Here is a 21,538-nt window from a genome sequence, read left to right as displayed (position 1 = left end):
CATACAATTTCTTCTTAAATGAGTACCCACATCAATATATTTAGTTCAGACACAAAATTTCTAATTTTTCGAAATTTCACACATGATTCAAGGTCATGACATCTAAGTCTAATGAGATTATAGTTTGGATTTTCTGATTATACGTGAAATTTCTTCTCAAACGAGTACCCACATGACTATAGTCCAAAAAAATAATTTCAGCGATTTATTTAATCAAAATAATAAGGCTACACGGAAAATAATATGTAGTATCATTTACTACAAGGTGGCAGTAAATGTGTTTGTAGTTAAAAATACCACAGAAATGATAAAAGTTACTAAATATGCGACAAATTTTAATAAGTTAATAAGTTTAATTTATTCCTATCTTGCGGTTAATTCTACTGCACACTGCAGTAACAAATACTCCAGGCGGGAGTTGAGAGTACTACAGAAAAAGCACTTCCCGCCATTTCGCCATTTTGAGGTTAATCTGTTGTGTATATTCAATTATTAAAGCGTCTCATAAATAATCATCTGACTTTTTTAAAACCCAAAAAATAACAATTTAAAAGTTTTTTTTTTATTCTGCATGTTCTTACGGCTCATTTATGATAAAAAATGTCGTGAGAAAAAAAAGAAAGATTTCGATAGCTTTTTTGCCTTTAAAAGTTGGAAAAAAAATTGGCTTTCATGTTTTTGGATAAAATTTCTATTTTATCTTTTTTGATAATATTGATGTATTTTTTTTTTTTAAAGTACATAAAACAATGAACAATTAAAAAAAAAATTGATCAATTTGATAAAAAAAAATTTAACATGACCCAGCATAGATGGACCCTATTTGTAAATAATTACCATGTTTAGTATATACAAATAACTCAATAAGTGATTTTTAAAAATAATTTATAAAAATTTAAGGTTATATAGCGTTTATTTTTACGTAACCTTATATCGAGTAAATTGAACTACAATTGGAGTTACAAATACCGCATGCTGTGTTATATCTTACTTTTTTGGATAGTTGCCGCTTAATTACAATATTGTAGTAAATCTAACCACAATTTGGAGTTGTCTCATGTCATACTACAGCCTGTGGTAAATGAAACTCCAGTTGTTGTTGCCATTACTACAATTTATTTTCCGTGTAGAAAATAATTCAATAAATTAAACAATTCAGACCATAAATTAATGTCTTGATGTTAATTATTTTTATAAATTTTTTTTTAACTTAAAAAAAATTTGTTGGAATTAAAATAAAAATAAAAATAATTATGACCTTATGGAGAAATAAATAAGCCATTTACGTTTGAAGTAACGATTTAATTGGAATGAAGTTTAAAAAAGTTCCAGAAGTTTAAGAATTTAATAAATACATGGCGAAGTAAATACTTGTGCATGCTAGTGTATGAAGAGTTTAAAGAGCGAGTGAGAAAGGCAGCCATTTTGTTTACGAGTATAAGTATGAGTTATAGGTACTTATGGATGTGTACTTGTATGCACGAGTAGAGGAATACAAGTGAAGACTAAAGAATCAAGAGTTAAGAGTTTAAAGAAGAATAAACGCGACAAGTTGAGGATAAGATTGAAGGAGAGGCGGGGGGGGGGGGGTCGAGACAGGGGGAAATGAGGCCAGGAAGGGTGAAAAGGAAGGGGAAAGTACTGCTAGGGAACAGAGGAGGCAGGTGGAGATGGAAGAGGGGTAGGGGGGGTACATGTTATGCATAAATATGTTTTGTGTGGATTCGAATAATGCTGGGTTAGATCCCAGGAGAGAATAAGAATTACTTTTTAAACGAATGAGTAAGAGCTAAAGAATACCTGGCGATTTTTTATTCCAGTTGAGTAGATGAGACGCGATCGAGATTTTAGTCATCGATGGTATTTATAAATTTTTTTTTATCGTATGAATTGAAATGGGTATCGGAAGATTGGGAATTATGATTTGTAGAATTGGAGTAATTGGATTATTTTTTTTTTTATTTTTCGAAATGAGATTCTAGAATGATATTGAAAAAATGTTTAATCCTAATCAGACAGTAGGGCTCTGAAAGACCCCGAAATAGACTTAAGGGTAAGATTTGAACGAGAACGCGCTTAAATAAGGATCTGTGGCGCCACTACGTTCTAGTGGCCAGACTCGCTTTTTGTTAACTTGATAGCACAGGGTGCTTTAGCAAAAATTTACGTACAAAAGTTTCCTTGAATTTTCGTCGAACATCCGTCAATTTCGGACTTTTCTGTTTTTGACGACAATTTGTATGCAATCTGACGTGAATTTATTGCCTGAATCAGGATACAAATTCACTTCAAAAGTTGACTAGAAAAAAGTTGTCGTCAATTTTCAGACAAATTTTAACTTCAATTTATGGTTAATTTTACTTAAAAAATTGTTAAGTATTTTTTTACCGTCAAATTGTAGACAATTTTATGTACAAATTTGTTTTCTTTCTGAAAATAGTAAGAATGAACAATTTTATTTTCACGCAAATTTTTATTTTCAACTTTTGTTGTCAAATTGACGGCAAATTCTGGCAGCAAATTACCGTCAATTTCAAGTTAAAATGACTATTAGGGACATTAGCTTGAAATTGACAATAATTTGGCAATTGAAATTACCGAAATTTGTTGTCCGAATTTGCTGACAATTTCACAGTAAAAGTTGAAAATAAAAATTTGCAGTTTATTTTTCCTCAATTTAACGATAACTTTTTTCTAGCAAGCCTCTCCTGAATTGCGTGCAAGTTGATGTAAGTCTGCGGCCATCATCTGAATGTAATTTGACAGAAGATTTTACCGTCAATTTAAAAAGAAACTTTCAATCAACTTAACGTCATTATCTGACAGTAATATTTGACGTCAAATTAAATTCAAGTTACAGACAACCCTAATAGCCACTTTAGCTTTAAATTAACGGTAATTTGCTGTTGACATTACCTGAAATTTACTGCCCGACTTTGCAGTCAATTTGACAGCAAAAGTTAAAAACAAAAATTTTCAGTTAATTTTTCTTCAATATAAAGGTAATTTTTTACGAAAAAAAAGTCGATACTGTTCATTCTTACTATTTTCAGAAAGAAAACAAATTTGTGCATAAAATTGTTTACAATTTGATGGTAAAAAAATACTTTACAATTTTTTAAGTAAAATTAACCATAAATTGAAGTTAAAATTTGTGTGAAAATTGATGACAACTTTTTTCTAGTCAACTTTTGAAGTGAATTAGTATCATGATTTGGGCAATAAATTAACATCAGATTGCATACAAATTGTCGTCAAAAACGGAAAATTCCGAAATTGACGGAGATTTGACGAAAAATTCAACGAAACTTTAGTAAGTAAACTTTTGCTGAGCAAACTGTGCTATCAGGGCCATTCTATTACCTTTTTGATGATTAATTACGCTGCAATTTTTTTAATGTTGTCATCCGCGTGTTTAACATGTCGTTTTACATCAAAGTGCGTTCAAAAAAATAATAAATGCCTCAAAATAACTTTTGACTATATATTTTTTAAATTTCACCACTACCATTTTTCCTATTCACAAGCTCTCAAAAATTTAACAATTTGCTAGCATTAAGTCAACATAAAAATATTTAAATTGTAAACATAAAGATGCCATTTTGATCCATGTATGAAAAAGTTGTCAACTTGTTACTTTTTTGGTATCAAAAAAATAATTTCTATTTGTCAACAAAAAGTTGACAAATTGTTACCATAAAGTAGTCTTTTAAAAACTTATAAATGTTAACTTTTAGTTGGACATTAGGTATGGTTTTTGCTTTAAAAAAAACTACAAATTGTAGACTAATTTCATATTCGGAAAAAATTTCTAAAAATCCTTCATATGAACCCATTTAACAAATGTGTTAATTAGGGCTTATATATATATATATATATAAACATTTGTATTGAAGTCAATTAAATTTTTTTTTTTAATAAATTTTCCCCAATCCGAACTTGTAAATTAGCATGCAAAAGCTATGAAGAAAAAATATAAATTCCAGCTAAACTATCAAATATACAAAAAAATGTATAAAATCAATTTTATAGCTCTTTAAATTTTCTACAAAAAAGGTCTCATTACATTTTTCCATAAGTCTGATATTTGTCCCGTAATCGTAGCTTTTAAGTCATTAAATAAATTTAAAAATATTATTTTTTATTTATGATACTGAAGTTAGCCGACGTCTAATATTTTAGGATTTTTTTTACGCAATAAATTATTAAAAAAAAAAATATTTGAAAAAATTGCACCTGTAGTTTTTTAAACTCTCTACAAGTGCATATTTTTAGTTTTTTTTTTTTTTGGAATTTATTTGTTTAGAAAAAAATTCAAAAATTACTAATTGTCTGCTGACCAGGATCAATTTTATTTAATGGAATTTTCATCAATTTTCGCCATGGTTTTAAAACTATCAGAGATACGTCAATAAGTCTTATAATCTTTTTTGCAGAAAATTTAATTCCCTACAATTTTTGTTTCAAGTTTTTTTTTCTTAAGTCTTTAGTTTTTCTACAAATTTAATTTTAAAATAAATTTACTTCGTTTTCATTATATATATATATATATATATATATATATATATATATATATATAATTCTCAAAACATATGAAATTTGAACCCCATAAACGATAAAAAAAAATACTCGATGTAAACAAACACATTCTCTCTACTACTACCCCTCCCCCCCTTCTTTGCCCTTTCTCCTTTACTTTGTAACTGAAGTAAATTTTTCTAGGAAGCCCTCTAACTGTCTCACGTCTCATATGAAATAAACCTTAAGTTTTTAGTCGTCCGTTGTCACAATAGAATTTAGTCTATCCCAAGATCTCGAGGAGTGCGAAATGTCACAGCAGCAGACGATCGAAAATTTTAATAATTTTAAAATAAATAAATAAAATATTAAAATAAAACAAAAAATAAAAAAATGCATATGTACAGGATTTAATAATCAGCATGTGCATTTTTTTTTTTTTATTATTTTTTTTTTCATTTATTATTTTACAACAGATCTCGTTCTGTCTACATTAGAATTTAATGTGTCGTCGTCTCTTATTATTATTATTATTATTATTGACGAAAAAAACAAGCTAATGGTTTTATAACGAGTCCATTGGAGAGTATGTACGTAAGTAGTATCATAATTATATAGAGTAAAAAAAAGTCCGATTAAAATCTCATTAAAATTATGGAGAAAAAAAAAAATTTTGTTGGTTATTTATTTTTATGAGGATTTAAAATCAAGTTAATCTAGATATTTAAAAAATATATATATATATATATATATATATATATATATATATATATATATATATATATATACATATATATATATATATATGTTTTATTATAATGAGATAAAATAGTATGTTAATAAAAATGTCAGAATGTGTGAAGGATAAAATAAAAATTAAAATTAAACAAGAAATATAAAATAAAAAAAAAAAAAAAAAAAAATATAAATCGCTGGTGAGATTGCAAAAGAGAAAGAAGTCGAGAGATGGGTAATTTAATCTTAAATATGTGGAAGTGACACTGGAATTATTTCCTACGCCTACACTTACGACTTAGCTGATTATTTATGTATTTATATTTATATATTTCTCAGGTATAAAAATATGGTTATGGATGCTAAGTAGTTGGGATTTTTTATATTTTATATTTTCAAAATTGTGTAAGGGTAGAAATATTGAAAATTAAGGGATGGGGTTGAGATTATTTCGAAGAGTGGATTTTTGGCTACATTTTTTGTTTTGAACAAATAGATCTAGGATCAATAGATTGTTATATTATGGTCTGTATAGATAGGCTGATCTACAGAAAAATAGTGAGTTCTGACAAAAAATTTTTTTTTTTTTTTTTTTCAAATTCAAAAATTCATAACTTTAAAAATTATCAAGATTAAGCTAAGGTTGATCACATTTTTAATTGTAGATTTGTTCACGGAAAGAAATGATGTTCAAAATTTTAATAGTTTGTAGTTTATTTCCGACTTAAAATTAGTATATTCGATACTAATATAAAACCAGGATCATCATACATATTACAAAACGGCTATTATTTATATTAAAATTTGATACACAGAAGAGCAAAATTTGTAATTTCGTATATTAAAATTAATATGAAAAAGAATCGATAAATTATTATCTACAGTTATTTCTATTCAAATAAACAGAAAAATTTAAAAAATGAGGAACCGAAAAATTAGTAAACGTACATATTAATATATAAAGATCTCGTATACGAATTTTTCATTTTATTATTTATCACTAATTCGATATATGTATATAATAAACTAATTTATAATAACGAATAAATAACATTTTATATTAATTATTATTCAATGAGATAGAATTTATAAAATAAGAGTTAGAAATTTTCGGGTATTTTTATGAGCAAAAATTCAGTATCTAGTATACCAATTTTTCATTTTATTATTTATCACTTATTCGATTTATGAATATTGTAAATTAATTTATAATGATGAACAAATGATATTTTAAGCAAATAATTGATCAGTGATATCGAATTTATAAAATAAAAGTTAGTAAATTTTGGAATTTTCGGCTGGAAAAATCAGTATCTAAGATAGCAATTCTTAATTTTACCCATCATTACTTTTCAACAGATTATGCCATAAATTAATAAACTTTCACTACACGGAAAGGATTTTCGTATGAATATTCCCATGTTATTTATTCTAAAAATTACTCTAAATCGAGTAATCTTGGGCCATTACGACTTAGATAGTAGTTTTTAGGAATCTAAAAAAATTAGTAAAGTACTTTGCATTAAGCACATAAAAGTACTAATTATTAATAACAGATTCCACTTTTTACTATTATTTATTAATTTTTAATATTCTGTTTTTTCCGTGCATGATTATAATTTTACGATTAAGTTTAAAATATATTGATAATTTAATTTCAGTCTAATAAAGTAAATCCGTATTGTTTTTTTTTTAAATTTTAAATCTATTAAAAAAAACCTAACTTTTAAACTTATCGATACTACAAGGAATGCTATAGGGTAAAGATCGGATTTTTGACTATAATTTTTACAACACTTTGATCTATTTTCCATAACTAACTTTTGAGAAATAGAAGTTTAAAATAGACAAAATTAAGAAAAAAAAAAAAAAATTTTAACAATTTTGCATTGTTAAATTAAAAAAATTAAATTGAGCGGAAAAAAAAATTTTGTCAGAAGTGGGATTTGAACCCACGCCCTCATAGAGGACCAGAAGCCTCAAATCCGTTATACGGACAAGGTATTAACCTTGAGTCTGGCGCCTTAGACCGCTCGGCCATCCTGACATATTTTTCCAGACTTGTAATAACATATATGAACATAGGCAGCTTTTATCATTTTTTTATCGATCAGAACACGATAAATTCATTGACTTATGCAGTAATTAGTGTTAAGATAGTCAGAAATTAATAAAAACGTTCTTTTACTACTAAATTTAATAAAAACAAACAAATGTGTTTGCCTTTCCCTCACGATATCTCAGAAGCTATCCATCAGAACCCTATAAATATGTGGGTTCAATTAAAGCTGAAGACCTAAGCTTCAAATTAAGCGCAAGTAAAACTTCAAGTGTTAATTAGTTCAGAAGTTATGAATTTTGAAACTTGGAAAAAGCGTAATTTAATTTTTTTTATAGAAAGTTATCTGTCTTAAAAATTCGATATTTCGTAAATTTATGATCGGAACCCTATGATTATACGAATAAAATTGAAGCTTAAGACTTAAGCTTTAAAATGAGCGCAATCAGGTTTCTTAATCTTAATTAGTTTAGAAGTTATTAAATTTCAAAGATTGGGGACAAGAAATTCTAATTATTCCAATACTGGATTTAAAAATTGTGTTTAGAATTTTTTATCTCGAAAACTTCGTATCGGAGGTCTATGATTATCAAAGTAAAATCAAAGCTTATAGTCTAAGCTTCAAAATGAGTGCATAAAGATTTCTTAATCTTGATTAGCTTGAAAGTTATGAATTTTCAAAGACAACTAGATTTTATCAAAAAATTCAACTTTTCGCTGTAAAACAGTTAGACGCCTTCTTTTCAAGATTATTCCCTTATCATTGTAACCGATGATCACCAAAAAAACCAACTGAGCATTTTCAAAGCTACTTTAGAGTGAGCCAGAAGGCACCACACCGTAAATCACTACTAAAACTCAACGAAATGCAATATAGATTCAAAAGCAAGTCTACGAATTAACTTTAGTCTTCACATAAAAGCAAAAAAGTAGAAGCTTAGGCTAAGCAATCACTAATTGTAAAAAATTCCCGCTCAAAAATAATTCAGCATCCATTTCTGGCCTTTGAAATCTAAATCCGGATTACAATTGACTAATTTTATTGGAGATGATGCCATGGAACAGAAAAAGTCTGGTTGAAAAAATAGAATTCACGAACTCAGATGGTAAGCATCCAACATCCGTAGCGCTAAGGGGTCAAAAACTGACCGAAAATGCCGGCATCGATCCCAAAACTTTCGAACCAAAACCAAAACCTCCAACATTACGAGTTTATAATTTGATAAATAAGACATAATGGAAGTTATCAATGACAGCTCGATTGTCTACGAACTGTAGATCACACGAATAGAGACTACTCGAGCCAACACTCTGGATTAGAGTTTCCATTATGCTAATTATCATCTGTTGATACCAAGAAGGCATAAAATGTAGTTGAGGGATAGCTATAGCTTATAAGTCAGTTAATGAAGCAAAGCTAGCTTTTTAGAGCTCGCACATTCAATGTCATTTTCGTACAGAGCCGATATCTTGCCCATACTGGGAAACTTATGCTAGTTTTTTTTCTACTCAGATGACGGTCCCTATCTGTACATACGATCAATTGATCAGCGATGTCCATTTTCCAGCGAGTTTGTCACGTCGCTAATGAGATGACGAAGCATATATTAAATAAACTTGCCCATTGGCTCGGGTTGACCTTGGATTAGTTGGATGTGGTTGGCCGATATTACGTGATATCAAGTTCTACATGAACGTGGCAGGATTCTATAGATTCTTGACTACATCCTTGGGAACTATTTGTCCAGAGGGAACTGGTCATTTTAGCAAAGCCAATGATTTTAGAGACCAGTCCTCCGGAAGCCGATGTCTTCTCCATGTGAGATGGACAGTGCTCACACTGGAGTTCATTATTGTCTACCTAGACAACCCTAGTCTGCACGTACAATCGATTGGCTGACTAGGGGTTGGCATTTCCTGGAGGCGTGTCTCAACACGCCCATCAGCTCGACCATCGTAAGTCCAAACCCTTGAGCCCACACCCTCGTTATTTTACAAAATAGCGAGACTCTAGTCAGGGTGGAGCTTAGAAGGTTTCCTCAAGCTCTTAATTTCCTGTATTGGTCCCTGGGCTCCTTCAGAAAGCGGTAAGAAGCCACGTTACCTTCGCCTCTATAAAGGGCCAATAACTCGGAAACTAATAATCAGAACCTTATTATCGTGGTAATGGAACTAAAGCTCTAAGTTTAAGTTTTAAAACAAACACCAGCAAAAAACTTTAAAAAAAAGGAAGTTACCCCATGTGGCCGTTATGTGACCTGGATGAGGTGTGGCCGTTATGGGTTAATTTTGATTACTTGAGAGATTATGAATTTTTTAAGATGAACACTGAGCAAGGTTTTCACTGCAATCCCTCATTTTTGGCTCGATATCTCAAAAGCTTACGTTCAAAACCTTATAAACTCATTAATGAATTTAAAGCCACTGCCCTAAGCTTTGAAATGTGCATCATGCCATTCGTTGATCTTAATTCCGTCAGAAGTTATTAATTTTTAAAGAGCCAAAGTTTTGATTAAGAGGATTTTTTCCCAAAAAAGCTTCATCTTCAAATGATGATAACCCAAAAACTAATGATCGAAATCGATCTGATAAAAAATGAAAATGGTAAACAATGTTCCAATCTTTTATAGAATCATAACCGGATTTTGACATCATGTTTAGTTGTTGTTCAATAAATTAAGTAAAAAAAAAAGTAAATAGCAAGTCCATAGACATTGAAATTGAATCTTTAATAATTATTAAAATAAATGACAATATAATTAAATTGTTTTATTGATATAGTGGCCACCTCTGAGAAAATAAATCATAAAATAATAAATATTTAAAACACAAATGACCACCGGCGAATGTAATTTATATTACGTGTGTTGTAGCGATAAATAAATGCGACGACGGGTGTCTCGCTTGGAAATCGCACCTTCAACAGCTCAAATTTACTGTAGAGTTTACTACAGGCTAGGATGCTGAGAAAACTTGAAATATAATAAAAAATTATCATAAAAACAAGTGGTTAAATGTAATTTTATATTATATATATGTATACATCATACATATACATACTTGCTATATTTATTTTATACAACACGCGATGTGACGTTTTCATGTTACGTGTACCTGAGCATTACCACTTTTACCTCATTCTATAATTACAGTTGATACTTTTTTTTTTAAGAAGGAAATCAAGAAATTTTATCGATAAAATTTTTTTTTTATTTGATAATTTATTACTTTGAAATGGATAGTGGTTAAGAAATGGAGTTAGGTTCATTTTAAAGAGCAGACTTTTAGCAATAGATTTTATAAAAAAAATATTGATCTAGGATCAATGGTTTCGGAGATACTGCTCTATATAGATAGAATGATTTAGTAAAATAAATTAAGTTTTAGCAAAAATTGAGGTATTATAAGCTTAATGATATTGTAAGCATTATAAATGTGTTTAAATGAAGAGATTAAAGTAATATTAGAATGGTGTTTGAAATCGTACCATAAACTATTGCAAGTCAGTTAAATATTTAGGGGTTATTCTTACAATTAATAATACTTTGTCATGGTAGCTGAAAACTACTGAAGTTTGTAAAGACAGTATGAGAGTTCTGTCTCAATTAAAGATGAATGGTGATGTGTTCAGTATAAAAGTTAAGAAGAAGTTGGTTGCTACACTAGTTTTTTCCATTTTTGATTGTATGATGCTGCTGTGTTTACAGGTATCTCGGGTCAGTGGCAGATAAGGCTGCAGCGTAAACTAAATGCTTGTGTACGCTATATAAGGAACCTACGGGTAATAAGGCCTGTCGGGTAATAAGGCCTAAGTGACAGAAATTATATTTAAAATAACCGCCTCCATTAATGGTTACTCTAGTAGCAGGGTTTTACATAGAGATGTTACGGCAAATTTATAGAGTCCCGATCCTACGTTCCCTGTCTTCTATATTTCATTATTCGTCATATGCTGTCGTAGCGCAGAAGAAATAATAAAAAATAATCTAGTCTTCTGACTCTTAAAAAGTATCGTTGCTAAATTTAAGTGATGATTCATCTCTAATACCAATGTTATTAAGTATAGTTAAACTATTCCAGTTTGGGTGAGCTGTAGGTCTTATTACCTTATTGTAGTAAAATAAGGTCTATTAGTATGGTTTTTGTAAAAGAATAATTTTTTGTTTGTTTATGGCAAAAATCACCATTACTTCATTATATTTTACAGCTAATATATTGAAATAAAGATCAATGATGCATTTCGATAATTAAATGCAATATTTTCGATTCTATTCAAAATCTCCCTTAGCTAGGCCTTATTACCCACCGGTACCTTATTTAAAATATCTTAGTATGAATGTCACGGGGTATTATGCGGACCTGAGGTGACTAACATTTAGTGTTGAGCGTGAATTCTTTCTAGTCTGTTCAATAGTTTAATTTATAAAGCTTTCCTTTTGCTTCGAAAGCCGCTATTTAGCGATGAGCTACGTTAAATGGAGCCGAGGGGTCGCAGGGGGATATATGTCACGATTTCCTTGAGTTACCTTATTTAGAACAGCTAAGTATAAGTCGCTTATGATATTTAGTGCTATGAGAGTCTGGAATCGGTTACCTATAGAGTTCGAATGATCTGATGAAAGAAATTTAGTTTTGGTAAAAATTGGTTTTGTGAACTTTGAAAATTTATAACTCAGAAACTAATCAAATTTAAGACTATTACTTGATCTTATATCAAAATTTAGACCTTGAGCTTCAATTTAACTACCTCGTTGATCGAATTCTTGCACTCAATCTCAAAAGCACAGACCTCAAAAATAGTAAATTCCATACAAATGAGAAAAACAAAAACTTACAACATTATCCTGCCTCGAAACGTCAGCTCCATGTTTCAGCAAAAGCTCAACGACTTCAAGATGTCCCTCGGCAGCGGCTTTTTGCAACGGAGTGACTCCGGTCTGTAACAAAAATAAATAAAATCATTAAATTACTTAGATTGGAAGGGCATTGAAAGCAACTTCTCCTACTTAATTAGGTCTTATTGAAGGTATTTATTTAGTTAACTATTAATTGGCTCATACAGACTCTCAGATTGATAAACAGGTCTAAATAAATAGAATAAAGTAAGGATTATTTGTGGGTTTTAAAAGAAAATACACTTAAGCAAGACATTTACGATCTATTCCCTTTTATCTCTTATTTATTTCACATATTTTTTTTTTACTTATTCGTATTCTTATCCTTATTCATACTTACACGTGTCCTTAAATGGTACTTACGAGTAACAATTGTACTGACATCATTATCCGGGACGTTAGTTTGCAATTAAATGGGTAAATTAAAACAAGATGTCCACATTTTGTTTTACGACATTTCATTTATATTTTAGAAATTTATAACATCCAAAGTAATTGAAGTTAAGGAATAAGATCCAGCTTATTTTGAAGAGTGGACTTTTGGCTACAACTTTTGTTTAAAAACTTATTGATCTAGAATCAATCAATTCTAAGATATCGATCTATATAGATTAGGATATGAAGATGATAGAAAATGATAACTTTTTCTTAACAACCCCTGTCACGCCATCCTTTGAGGTCGAAGCTGGTGCTTCTTTGTCACCATCTTTTGTAATCGAAGATGGTGCGTCTTTGTCACCATCTTGATTGCCTGTAGTGTGTTGTGTATTCTTGTCACAATCTACTACACTGGTGTTTTCATTATTACCTGGTGGTGCATCTTTGTCATTTCCTTCCGGAATCTGAGTCCTATTTTCTCCGGACAACGGACGAGCATCTTTTTCTCTTCCGTTGCCGCGATAACGACGCTTAGATTTTTTCCGATTATGATAGGATGCCTCGTTCTGATGAGCGGACTCATATAAACCACCATCGTAACTATTACTGTAATAAGATGAACTTCTCGAATACCTGGAGCGTTTTTCACTTCTGCTAGAAGCAGAGCTATTCGATGAACACCTGGTTCTCTTTTTGTAGCGACGCCTTGCTTGGTCTCTAACCTCACGTGTTAAATTATTTAGTTGTTTCAATAAGTGATCATATCTCGATCTACTCCTTGAGCGTCTTTGAGTTCTTGATCGCCCCCGATGTCTTTCACGCACGTTTCTGCTATGCACTTTCCTTTTTTTTTTTTTTTTGCAAGAGAAAAAATTTTTGGTTGTACTCACACCACACAGAAAAACGTAATGATCTAAAGGACGAGACGGTGAAATATAATTATATTTCCTTTTTTATTTTTACCAGGATTATCCTATACAAGGATAAAAATATATCATTAGAAAAAAAAATGATGATAGTAATAACAATATAAATTGAAGAAAAAGTTCTTCATTTTTTTTTTGGTGTGCGCTGATAAAAAGAATAAATATAAGTAATCAGTTTAAGTAATTAAATAAATAAAAAAGTCTGTGAGTATTCTGATTGCGATAAGAAATTGAATATTAATTCTTTTTAATTACATCTAATTGGGAGTTTATTTATTTTCTCAGTACTTATGTCTTTTATTTAAATTTGCCGCTCATTTAGTAGAGATATGATAAGACTGGTCATAAAAATTTTTGTAGTTAAAGGATAGGAAGGGGCTGGTTAATCTTTGGGGTAAGTATTGTAATCGGAATATCTCGAAAACTAAGCAACTTACAAAAAAAGTTTAAATGGTAAGGTGCAGCCAAATCGTGCGATATTTTTACTCCCTCCTAGCATTACACTTCATGCTATTTTACCACGAGAGGGGACAAAAATATTTACGATCTGGCTGCACTGGTGAAAAGAAAGGGTTACGGGAGGAAAACACATTGCGTGATTATCAATAATCATCTGGTTTCGATTATATATGGTTATTTATTTTTAACTTTTATCATTTTTTTACATCTTAACTTTTACTTTGTTGCCTCATTTGGGGCTAGTTGAGAAAGGCTCGCTGGAAATTTTATTCTACTATCTTCCGAAATGAAAAATTCAAGTCTCTCGGAGTCGGGTGTTCAATGAGTATAATAATCATTATCACCAAAACTGTAGCTATCATTATATCACATGACAAATGTAATTGAAATTAAATTCCCAAATGTTCATTTTCATGCGTCAGCGATAAAAAATTTTTTCAAATCGTGAAAGATATTTTTTGTTCAACAAATTAAGAACTTGGAATACTGTAAAAGTCTAATAAGTACGTGATAAAATTTTTCCGCTCCCAAGAATTTATTAACGCGGATAACTGCCGAACATGTGAGAATTTTTAAGTGCCAGCGCCATCTAGCGACGGAACCTCAAGAAGTTATTAAAGAATCTTATTTGATTTGTTCTTCTATAAATAGTAATTTGTTATGATTACACAAATAACTTTTTAATGAAATATTTCAAGTACGAAATTTTCTTTTGAAAATTTTAAATCTTTGTTGTTGAATTCTCTGTACAAAAATCAATCTTTATTCCGATATACATTTTATTTAATATTTCTGTTTACTAAATATTCTGTTCGAAATATTATTTCGAACAGCGTTACATTGAAGTCGTAATAAATATAATATTTAAGTCGACTTGAAAATATGTATATGTTTACTTGAGGAAAAGAAAGCTAGTATGGATCAAATTTTATGACCCTAAGTACTTGGGTCGACAAAAAATTGAGGCCCATGTCCCAAGTAAATGCAAGGCAATTTGTTTCTCTACATTTATACTCACTTATGTAGATGTATATATTGAACTTAGACATCTTTGTTATACAAAAAGAAAAGAGGTTGTTAGACCTCAATGCTAAATAATATTAAAAGAATAAGTTAATCTAAACTAAATCTCTTACGAGTGAAGGCATACCCTGGAGCGCGTATTTTAATGAAAAAGAAATAATTTTCATTCGCTTAATAAATTAATTTGTTCCATTCACGAATACCATACCTAAATTTCCAACGATTATAATAATTTTTTTTTACCTTTGTGGTATCGAAATTTTTTTTTTTCCCGTAAAAAACATAACTGATACTCAACTGAGAAAATAATTCAATGTTTTTTATTCACCGAAATGCTGTTATTCCAAATACGAGAAATAATTCTAGAGTGTTTATTTATTTATTTATTAAATCTTTTATTTTTTATTGGACTGTAGATAAACAAATCATGTGTCGTCAGTTTGAATGATTAGATGAATTAAAAACTATATAAATGATCGGGGCACGATGATAATTTAATCACAGCAATTCGAGTTGCATAAACTTGTAAGTGAGATAACATAACTGAGTAAGTCCTTGGTTTTATTGATTTTTCTTTATATAAATTGTAAATAAATTATAGAAAAAATTCGAGAAAAATTATAAAAAATAACTTTGTACGAAATTAAATTCTCGTTACCGAATAAATATATATCTATATTTATTTTCTAGCTCAAAATCATCTAAGATGTCGAGAATTTTTTTGATAGTCGTCGTAATCGCAATATTTGCTGCAGTTGCAGTAAGAGCTTGCACAATGCCAGGAGGACTTGTACGTAATAAATTTTATAATTCAAACCCCTAATAATAACTCATTTTTATTATTATCCCGGGTCGAAATATTTGGTCTGATTTTAGTCTAACTGCACTGCATTTAGACTAATTGGTCTGTATTTGAATTAGTTGATCTGTTTTTGATCTTTTATAAAAATTTTAAGCTGTTTTTGATCTGCTGTTTTAAAAAACAATTGCGATCCAGAAGGACAAAACTAGATTAATTCTGGAACTTAGAAAAATTTTGATTCTGAAATAGTGCAAGGACAAAACTAGATTAAATCGTGGACATAATAATTTCATTTATGTCTAGAAAAAATTTATAAAAAGTATTCTAAGATCTAGAATGGATTTTTTTTTGTTTACTATTTACTTGGTGTCTTTTGTTTAAAAATGCCGGTAGTTAATGATTATCTGACAGCTATATTTTTTAGTTGTCTTGATAGAATATTAATAATATTTAACGAAAGTAGTAAAATTGCCGTTAAAATCTCAACAAAAATTTCTTCAATTCACTGAATAAAGTCGAAAAATATTCTGACATTAAAAACCGTATCAAAATATTCCTCTGTAACATTGTAATACGAAATAGCAACAGCACGTTTTAAATATCAAGAAAATTTAAATAATCCTTTATATCTAGATGTTCGCGAATCACTTTCCATGAGCAGTAAGTTTAATTGAACTTTATTCATTCTTGTTATTTTTAATAAATCATGTGGTAACTAATTTTGTTCATAAATGGAAACATTAATTTTTTTTTTTAAATTATTTTTTGAATTCAAATTTATTGCTTTTATATAACGCTTTTAATGAAGCAAAGAATTGGAAAAAAATTTTATCACGTAATTTTATTTTTTTAAATTAAGATTACTCAGTGTCACACAATCTTTGAGTTTCTTAGAATAATTCATTTTTTAATGGTAAGGTTTTTCACCAATTATTCTTTAAATTAAGATTCTTTCTTTCATTTTGAATATAAACTTATAATAATAAATTTCTGTATTTATAAAAATATCTAACAGATGATGATAAGGAACTAAATGAGTTGTAGGTAGAAGAAGCCAGAGGAAAATAGTTGATTTTTCTCAGAATGTATGTTCAAAGAAAGTCTCAGTTACTAGGATGCACTATCAAAAGAAAAGAAGGAGGATGAAGTTAAATTTTTTTTAAGTAATGTCTATATGTTAATTGAGGCTAATTTATTTATTAAATAAATATCATTTTATATCAGTGTATAAAAAAATATCGAACTCTCATTAATTTTTTGTTTTTATTATTTATCATTATCATTATAAAAAAAATTTTTAATCTGTTTTTGATCGAATATAGATTAAAATCAGACTAAAAATGATAAACAGAAGAAGTCGGATTTTGATTTAGATTACAATAAAAACAGACTAAAAATAATTGACAGAAAAAGTCTGATTTTGATCTAGATAAGAATAAAAACAGACTAAAAATTATTGAAAATAAGTCTGAAAATAGTCTAAATCAGGAATAGTAAGGGCAAAACTAGATTATAATTCACATATTAATTAAATGTAAATAAAAAATAAAATTGAATAAAAATAACTTAAAATTTTTAGTTGATTAAAAACAGATCAAATTTTTCGACCCGGGATCATTATTGTTATTATTGTTTAGTGTAATGACAGTGACCAATGTTGTGGTCCAGCCCTTTGCAGTACTATCCGTGGAGGTGCTACAAGATGCGCTATATTATTTTAGATAATTCATTAAATAATTATGAAATTTCAAAATTATGTAATTTAAATAATTATAAAAATAACAATATTTTTATCTGAAATCATATATGTCATATTATTATTCACTCGGTTGTTTAAAAATAAACAGTTGTATAAATCAAATAGTATAATAACGTGCCTTACATAAATCTTGTATAATTTTTACGAAAATTTTATATACGATTTTAACAGAAATGCCATATAGAATTTTTATAAAGATCTCATATGAGTCTTACAGAAATTTTGTAAGACTCTTACAGGAATTTGATAATATTCTCACAGAAATCTCAAATAAAAGTCTTACAGAAATCATATGGAAGATTTTTATAATTCTGACAGAAATTTGATGAAAGACTCTTAAAGCAATTTTGTAAGATTCTTACTCTCGTGTAAAATTCTAACATAAATCTAATGTAATATTCTTACAAGGATCTCATGTGAGTCTTATGCAAAGTTAAATCAACTTAACTCTTATAGTGCAAAAATATTTAAACCCGTAAATCGAAATTTTGGCTGATCTGTCGGAGAAACGTGAAGATTGACAATGAGGAATTTTATAGTAAATTAAATTTCCTACAAAAATGATCTCCTCGACTTTTTACTTAAAATGATAATTTTTGCCAGAATAACGAACATAACATAAGACTATCGTTAATAATGAATTTTCTTGCTCAAATAGTCTAAAATTTCAAGAATCTGTCTTATCTTCGTCATAATCACAATATTTTCTTTGGTTGCAACAGAAGCTTGTCGTAACATCGGCGAAAGCGTAAGTAAAAAGAAATGTACTTTTTTAGTGCACAAAAATCACTCATTACTATTGTCAATATTATTTTCCAACGTTCAGAAGAAGAAAAATGTTACGGAAAAGCGATTCGTAGTATCGAAGATGAAAGTCAACCCAAAAATAAAACCGCGAAAATTGTAAATTTTATTTTTTTATTAGAATTTCCAAATTTTCCTTTAAAAAAATCAGTAAATTTTCACATTAAATTATATTATTTTTACATTAAATATATTATTAAATAATATTTATCTTTTTATTGTTATCAGTATTACCCTATACAAGGATAAATATACATTAATAAAAAAAAAATGATGATGATAATAATAATATAAATTTGAGAAAATTTTTTCGTTATTTTTTTTGACATGCGTTGATAAGAATAAACATAAGTAATCAGTTTGAACAAATAAAAAAGTCTGTGAATATTCTGATTACAATAAGATGTTGAATATTAATTTTTTTTTATTTACATCTTATTGTGAGTTTCATCATTTGCTCAGTTCTCATGTCTGTTATTCAAATTTGCCGCTCAATTAAAAGGGATGTTTTATGTCGTTATGAAAATTTTTGTATTTTTATTTTTCCCTACTTTCCCTAATGTCTATTTGACTAAAGATCAACAGTAAAAAAAAATCTATGTATCGACTGACCCTGGCCAGCCCCAAAACTTCCCGTTGTTTTCAAGGTCGCTGATAAAACTATTGTTATAACCCCGTAAAAATCTATAATTTGAATGAAAAGTTTCGAGAACTTAATTAACCAATAAAATAGAAGATGTTGGAAACCAGAGAAATGATTAAAACAATTGAATTTTCAAGTTTAACCCAGCCAGATGTTGCTAAAAAATATCCTTAGGAATTTTTGTAGACTTTTTTTTTCAATTCATGAATCGAAAAATTTTATTGAAATTTAGTTTCTAGAAATCGTACAACAAAAATTCAATCACAAATTTTTAAAATGTTCGATTATAAATTTCTATTGCAAAATTAATCTTATATAAAAATATTTTGTGAAATTTTATATATGTCAGTGATTTTATTTCGGAAAGTTATTAAGTAGATAAGCCATCGCAAAAGCGAGAACATTTTCCGCTTTGCGCCATCTAGCGGCTGAAAAATGAATCACCAGAAAAAATTGTAGAGTTGTAATTCTATATTCAGAAAAAAATTAGCAGTAGAAAATCATGAAGGAATTGAATGATAACAAGTCATTAAAAATTTTATTAATATCGAGTTCAGAGAAAAGACTTGGGAGGTTGCAAAAATATAAATACTGTAATATTTAAAGAAATGCAGATATTTTAAAATTCACGTATTGTTAAAAAAAGTTTGAAATCTTAAACTAAATGAATCACTTGGGTTTAAATCAGTAATTAGAGTAAATAGAGGTGATATAGAAAAAATTAAATCCATCCAACTGAACTTCAATTAAAAAGAAGTTGAATTTTTCAATGAGATTTATGTCAAAAACTAGATTAAAATTAGATAATAGAAGATTACATGTGAGTGTTTTTTTATAAGACTTTTGTTATCAACCATTACTAATAAATTTTTCAGGAATTTTTTAAAGTTGTATCAAAACATTGTGTTGCGGAATTTTGAAATTTTCGATTCTTAATTTTAATGTAGAAAATCCAAATTATGAAAAATTAATTCTATCAAAGTTTTATATTTATCCGTGTTTTTATTTCGGGAAGTTATCAAATGGTAGAGCCGTTGCGTATGTGAAAAAATTTTTTATTCTACGCCATCTAGCCGTCAAAGGCCAAATAAAAGGGAAAAATTATAAATTCATCACTTTATGTTCTGAAAAAATTTTTTGTATAAAAAGTCAAGAAGAATTAAATGATAAGATAGATTTTTTAGCAGAACTTAAATTTTAAATTAAAACTTGTATAAATATTAAGCTCAATTAAAGTAATTAATTTTTTTTTATCTTAAGAATTCGTTCAAGTCGATAATGAAACCAAAAATTTACGAAATAAATTATTCACATTAATATTAATCTTGTTTTTACTGAACAAATATAACATCAAACATGAGCATCTGTTGATAGTTAACTATTCAAAAGTGATATTTTTACTTCATATCACAGTAAAAAACGAATCGTCAAAGTGTAAAAAAAGCGTATGTTAAAATTCTGAGTGTTAATTTTTCAACACTTTCGTGTATTAATTTAACATACAATATTTATCTTGTTTCAACTGTCACAATCGATTGATTTTTTTACGCACGAAAATGTTATTTTATACGAAAGTAACACTTTTCATATGTTACTGTGAAATCAACACACAAAATGTGTTAAAAATAATCTCGACCGAAACCAAAGAATTCTCGGATAATTTCAAGTAAAAAGTTAAAACTATTGCCTCGGGTGTCTTTTGGGGGGGGGGGGGGTACGACGTGCTACCCATCATGTAACCACATTATTGTAATGATCGGCTGGCATTTTTTATTATTCATTTCATTTTATAATTTTATTGGATTAATTTTAAGAACATTTTAAGAAAATAATAATAAATGATTGTATGTATATATATTGAACAATACATGATATTATTATTATTATTTTTCTTTTATTTTTACTAATATTATCGTTATTTTTAATATTTCACAGCTGAAGAATCAATTATCTACAGTTGTTTCATTAATTTTAACTTTACATTAAATAATGTAAAACATATTTTTGAGAAGTGTCCAAGTAACACAAAAGCGTATGTCAAATTCAACACTCTTCACGTGTTGCAAATAACATATGAGTGTGTTAAAACTGAAGGTTATGTTTTCAAGAATTTTTACACTTATGACGTGTTACTTTTAACATACAGGAGTGTACTTTTTCAAAACAAACGACGTACGTTGAAATAACATATAAATAACCCGGGAAAAAATGATCAGACCTGATCATGCCTGTACGTGTATGATCAGGCCTGAAATTAGACATGATCATGCCTGTTCATGGCTGTTCATGTCAGTTCATGTCTGCTCATAGATATAAAATTTTGTTGACCAAGAATCCTTCGCGTATAAGATTTTTATTACTTAAAGTTCATACGAAACTCACTTATCAACTAAATCTCTTAGGTCAGTGGATAGCGTCTCAAACTTACGAGCGCAAGGTCCACGGTTCAAATCCTGCACACGCCCGAATTTTTTATTTTTTAAAAGTTTTTATAGCAATAATTATATATAATATAATATAGTTATACATAATTATAT

At 28.6% G+C, this 21,538-nt stretch overlaps 1 protein-coding gene, 1 long non-coding RNA gene and 1 other non-coding gene across 3 annotated transcripts in view; 1 reads left to right on the top strand and 2 right to left on the bottom strand.

Moving 5' to 3' along the window:
• The window catches only part of LOC103573025 (ankyrin repeat domain-containing protein 6), an 83,546-nt gene that overhangs the window by 5,137 nt on the left and 56,871 nt on the right, over nucleotides 1-21,538 (bottom strand). Inside the window, exon 4 of the mRNA XM_008551876.2 lies at nucleotides 12,148-12,249. Coding sequence (XP_008550098.1) covers nucleotides 12,148-12,249 — 102 coding nt within the window. The remainder of the gene's footprint in view (nucleotides 1-12,147; nucleotides 12,250-21,538) is intronic.
• Nucleotides 7,185-7,300, bottom strand: Trnal-caa (transfer RNA leucine (anticodon CAA)). Its single transcript has 2 exons — nucleotides 7,263-7,300; nucleotides 7,185-7,229 (listed from the first exon to the last, which is right to left on the bottom strand). It is a non-coding gene; the product is annotated as a tRNA-Leu (tRNA).
• LOC103573016 (uncharacterized) lies at nucleotides 15,496-17,501 on the top strand. Its single transcript, XR_549145.1, has 3 exons — nucleotides 15,496-15,540; nucleotides 15,684-15,783; nucleotides 17,433-17,501. It is a non-coding gene; the product is annotated as an uncharacterized LOC103573016 (long non-coding RNA).

The sequence above is a fragment of the Microplitis demolitor genome, chromosome 10, assembly GCF_026212275.2.
Source record: "Microplitis demolitor isolate Queensland-Clemson2020A chromosome 10, iyMicDemo2.1a, whole genome shotgun sequence".
NCBI lineage: Eukaryota > Metazoa > Arthropoda > Insecta > Hymenoptera > Braconidae > Microplitis > Microplitis demolitor.
Note: the sequence above shows the minus strand (reverse complement) of the source record. Positions and strands in the feature narration are given on the sequence as shown.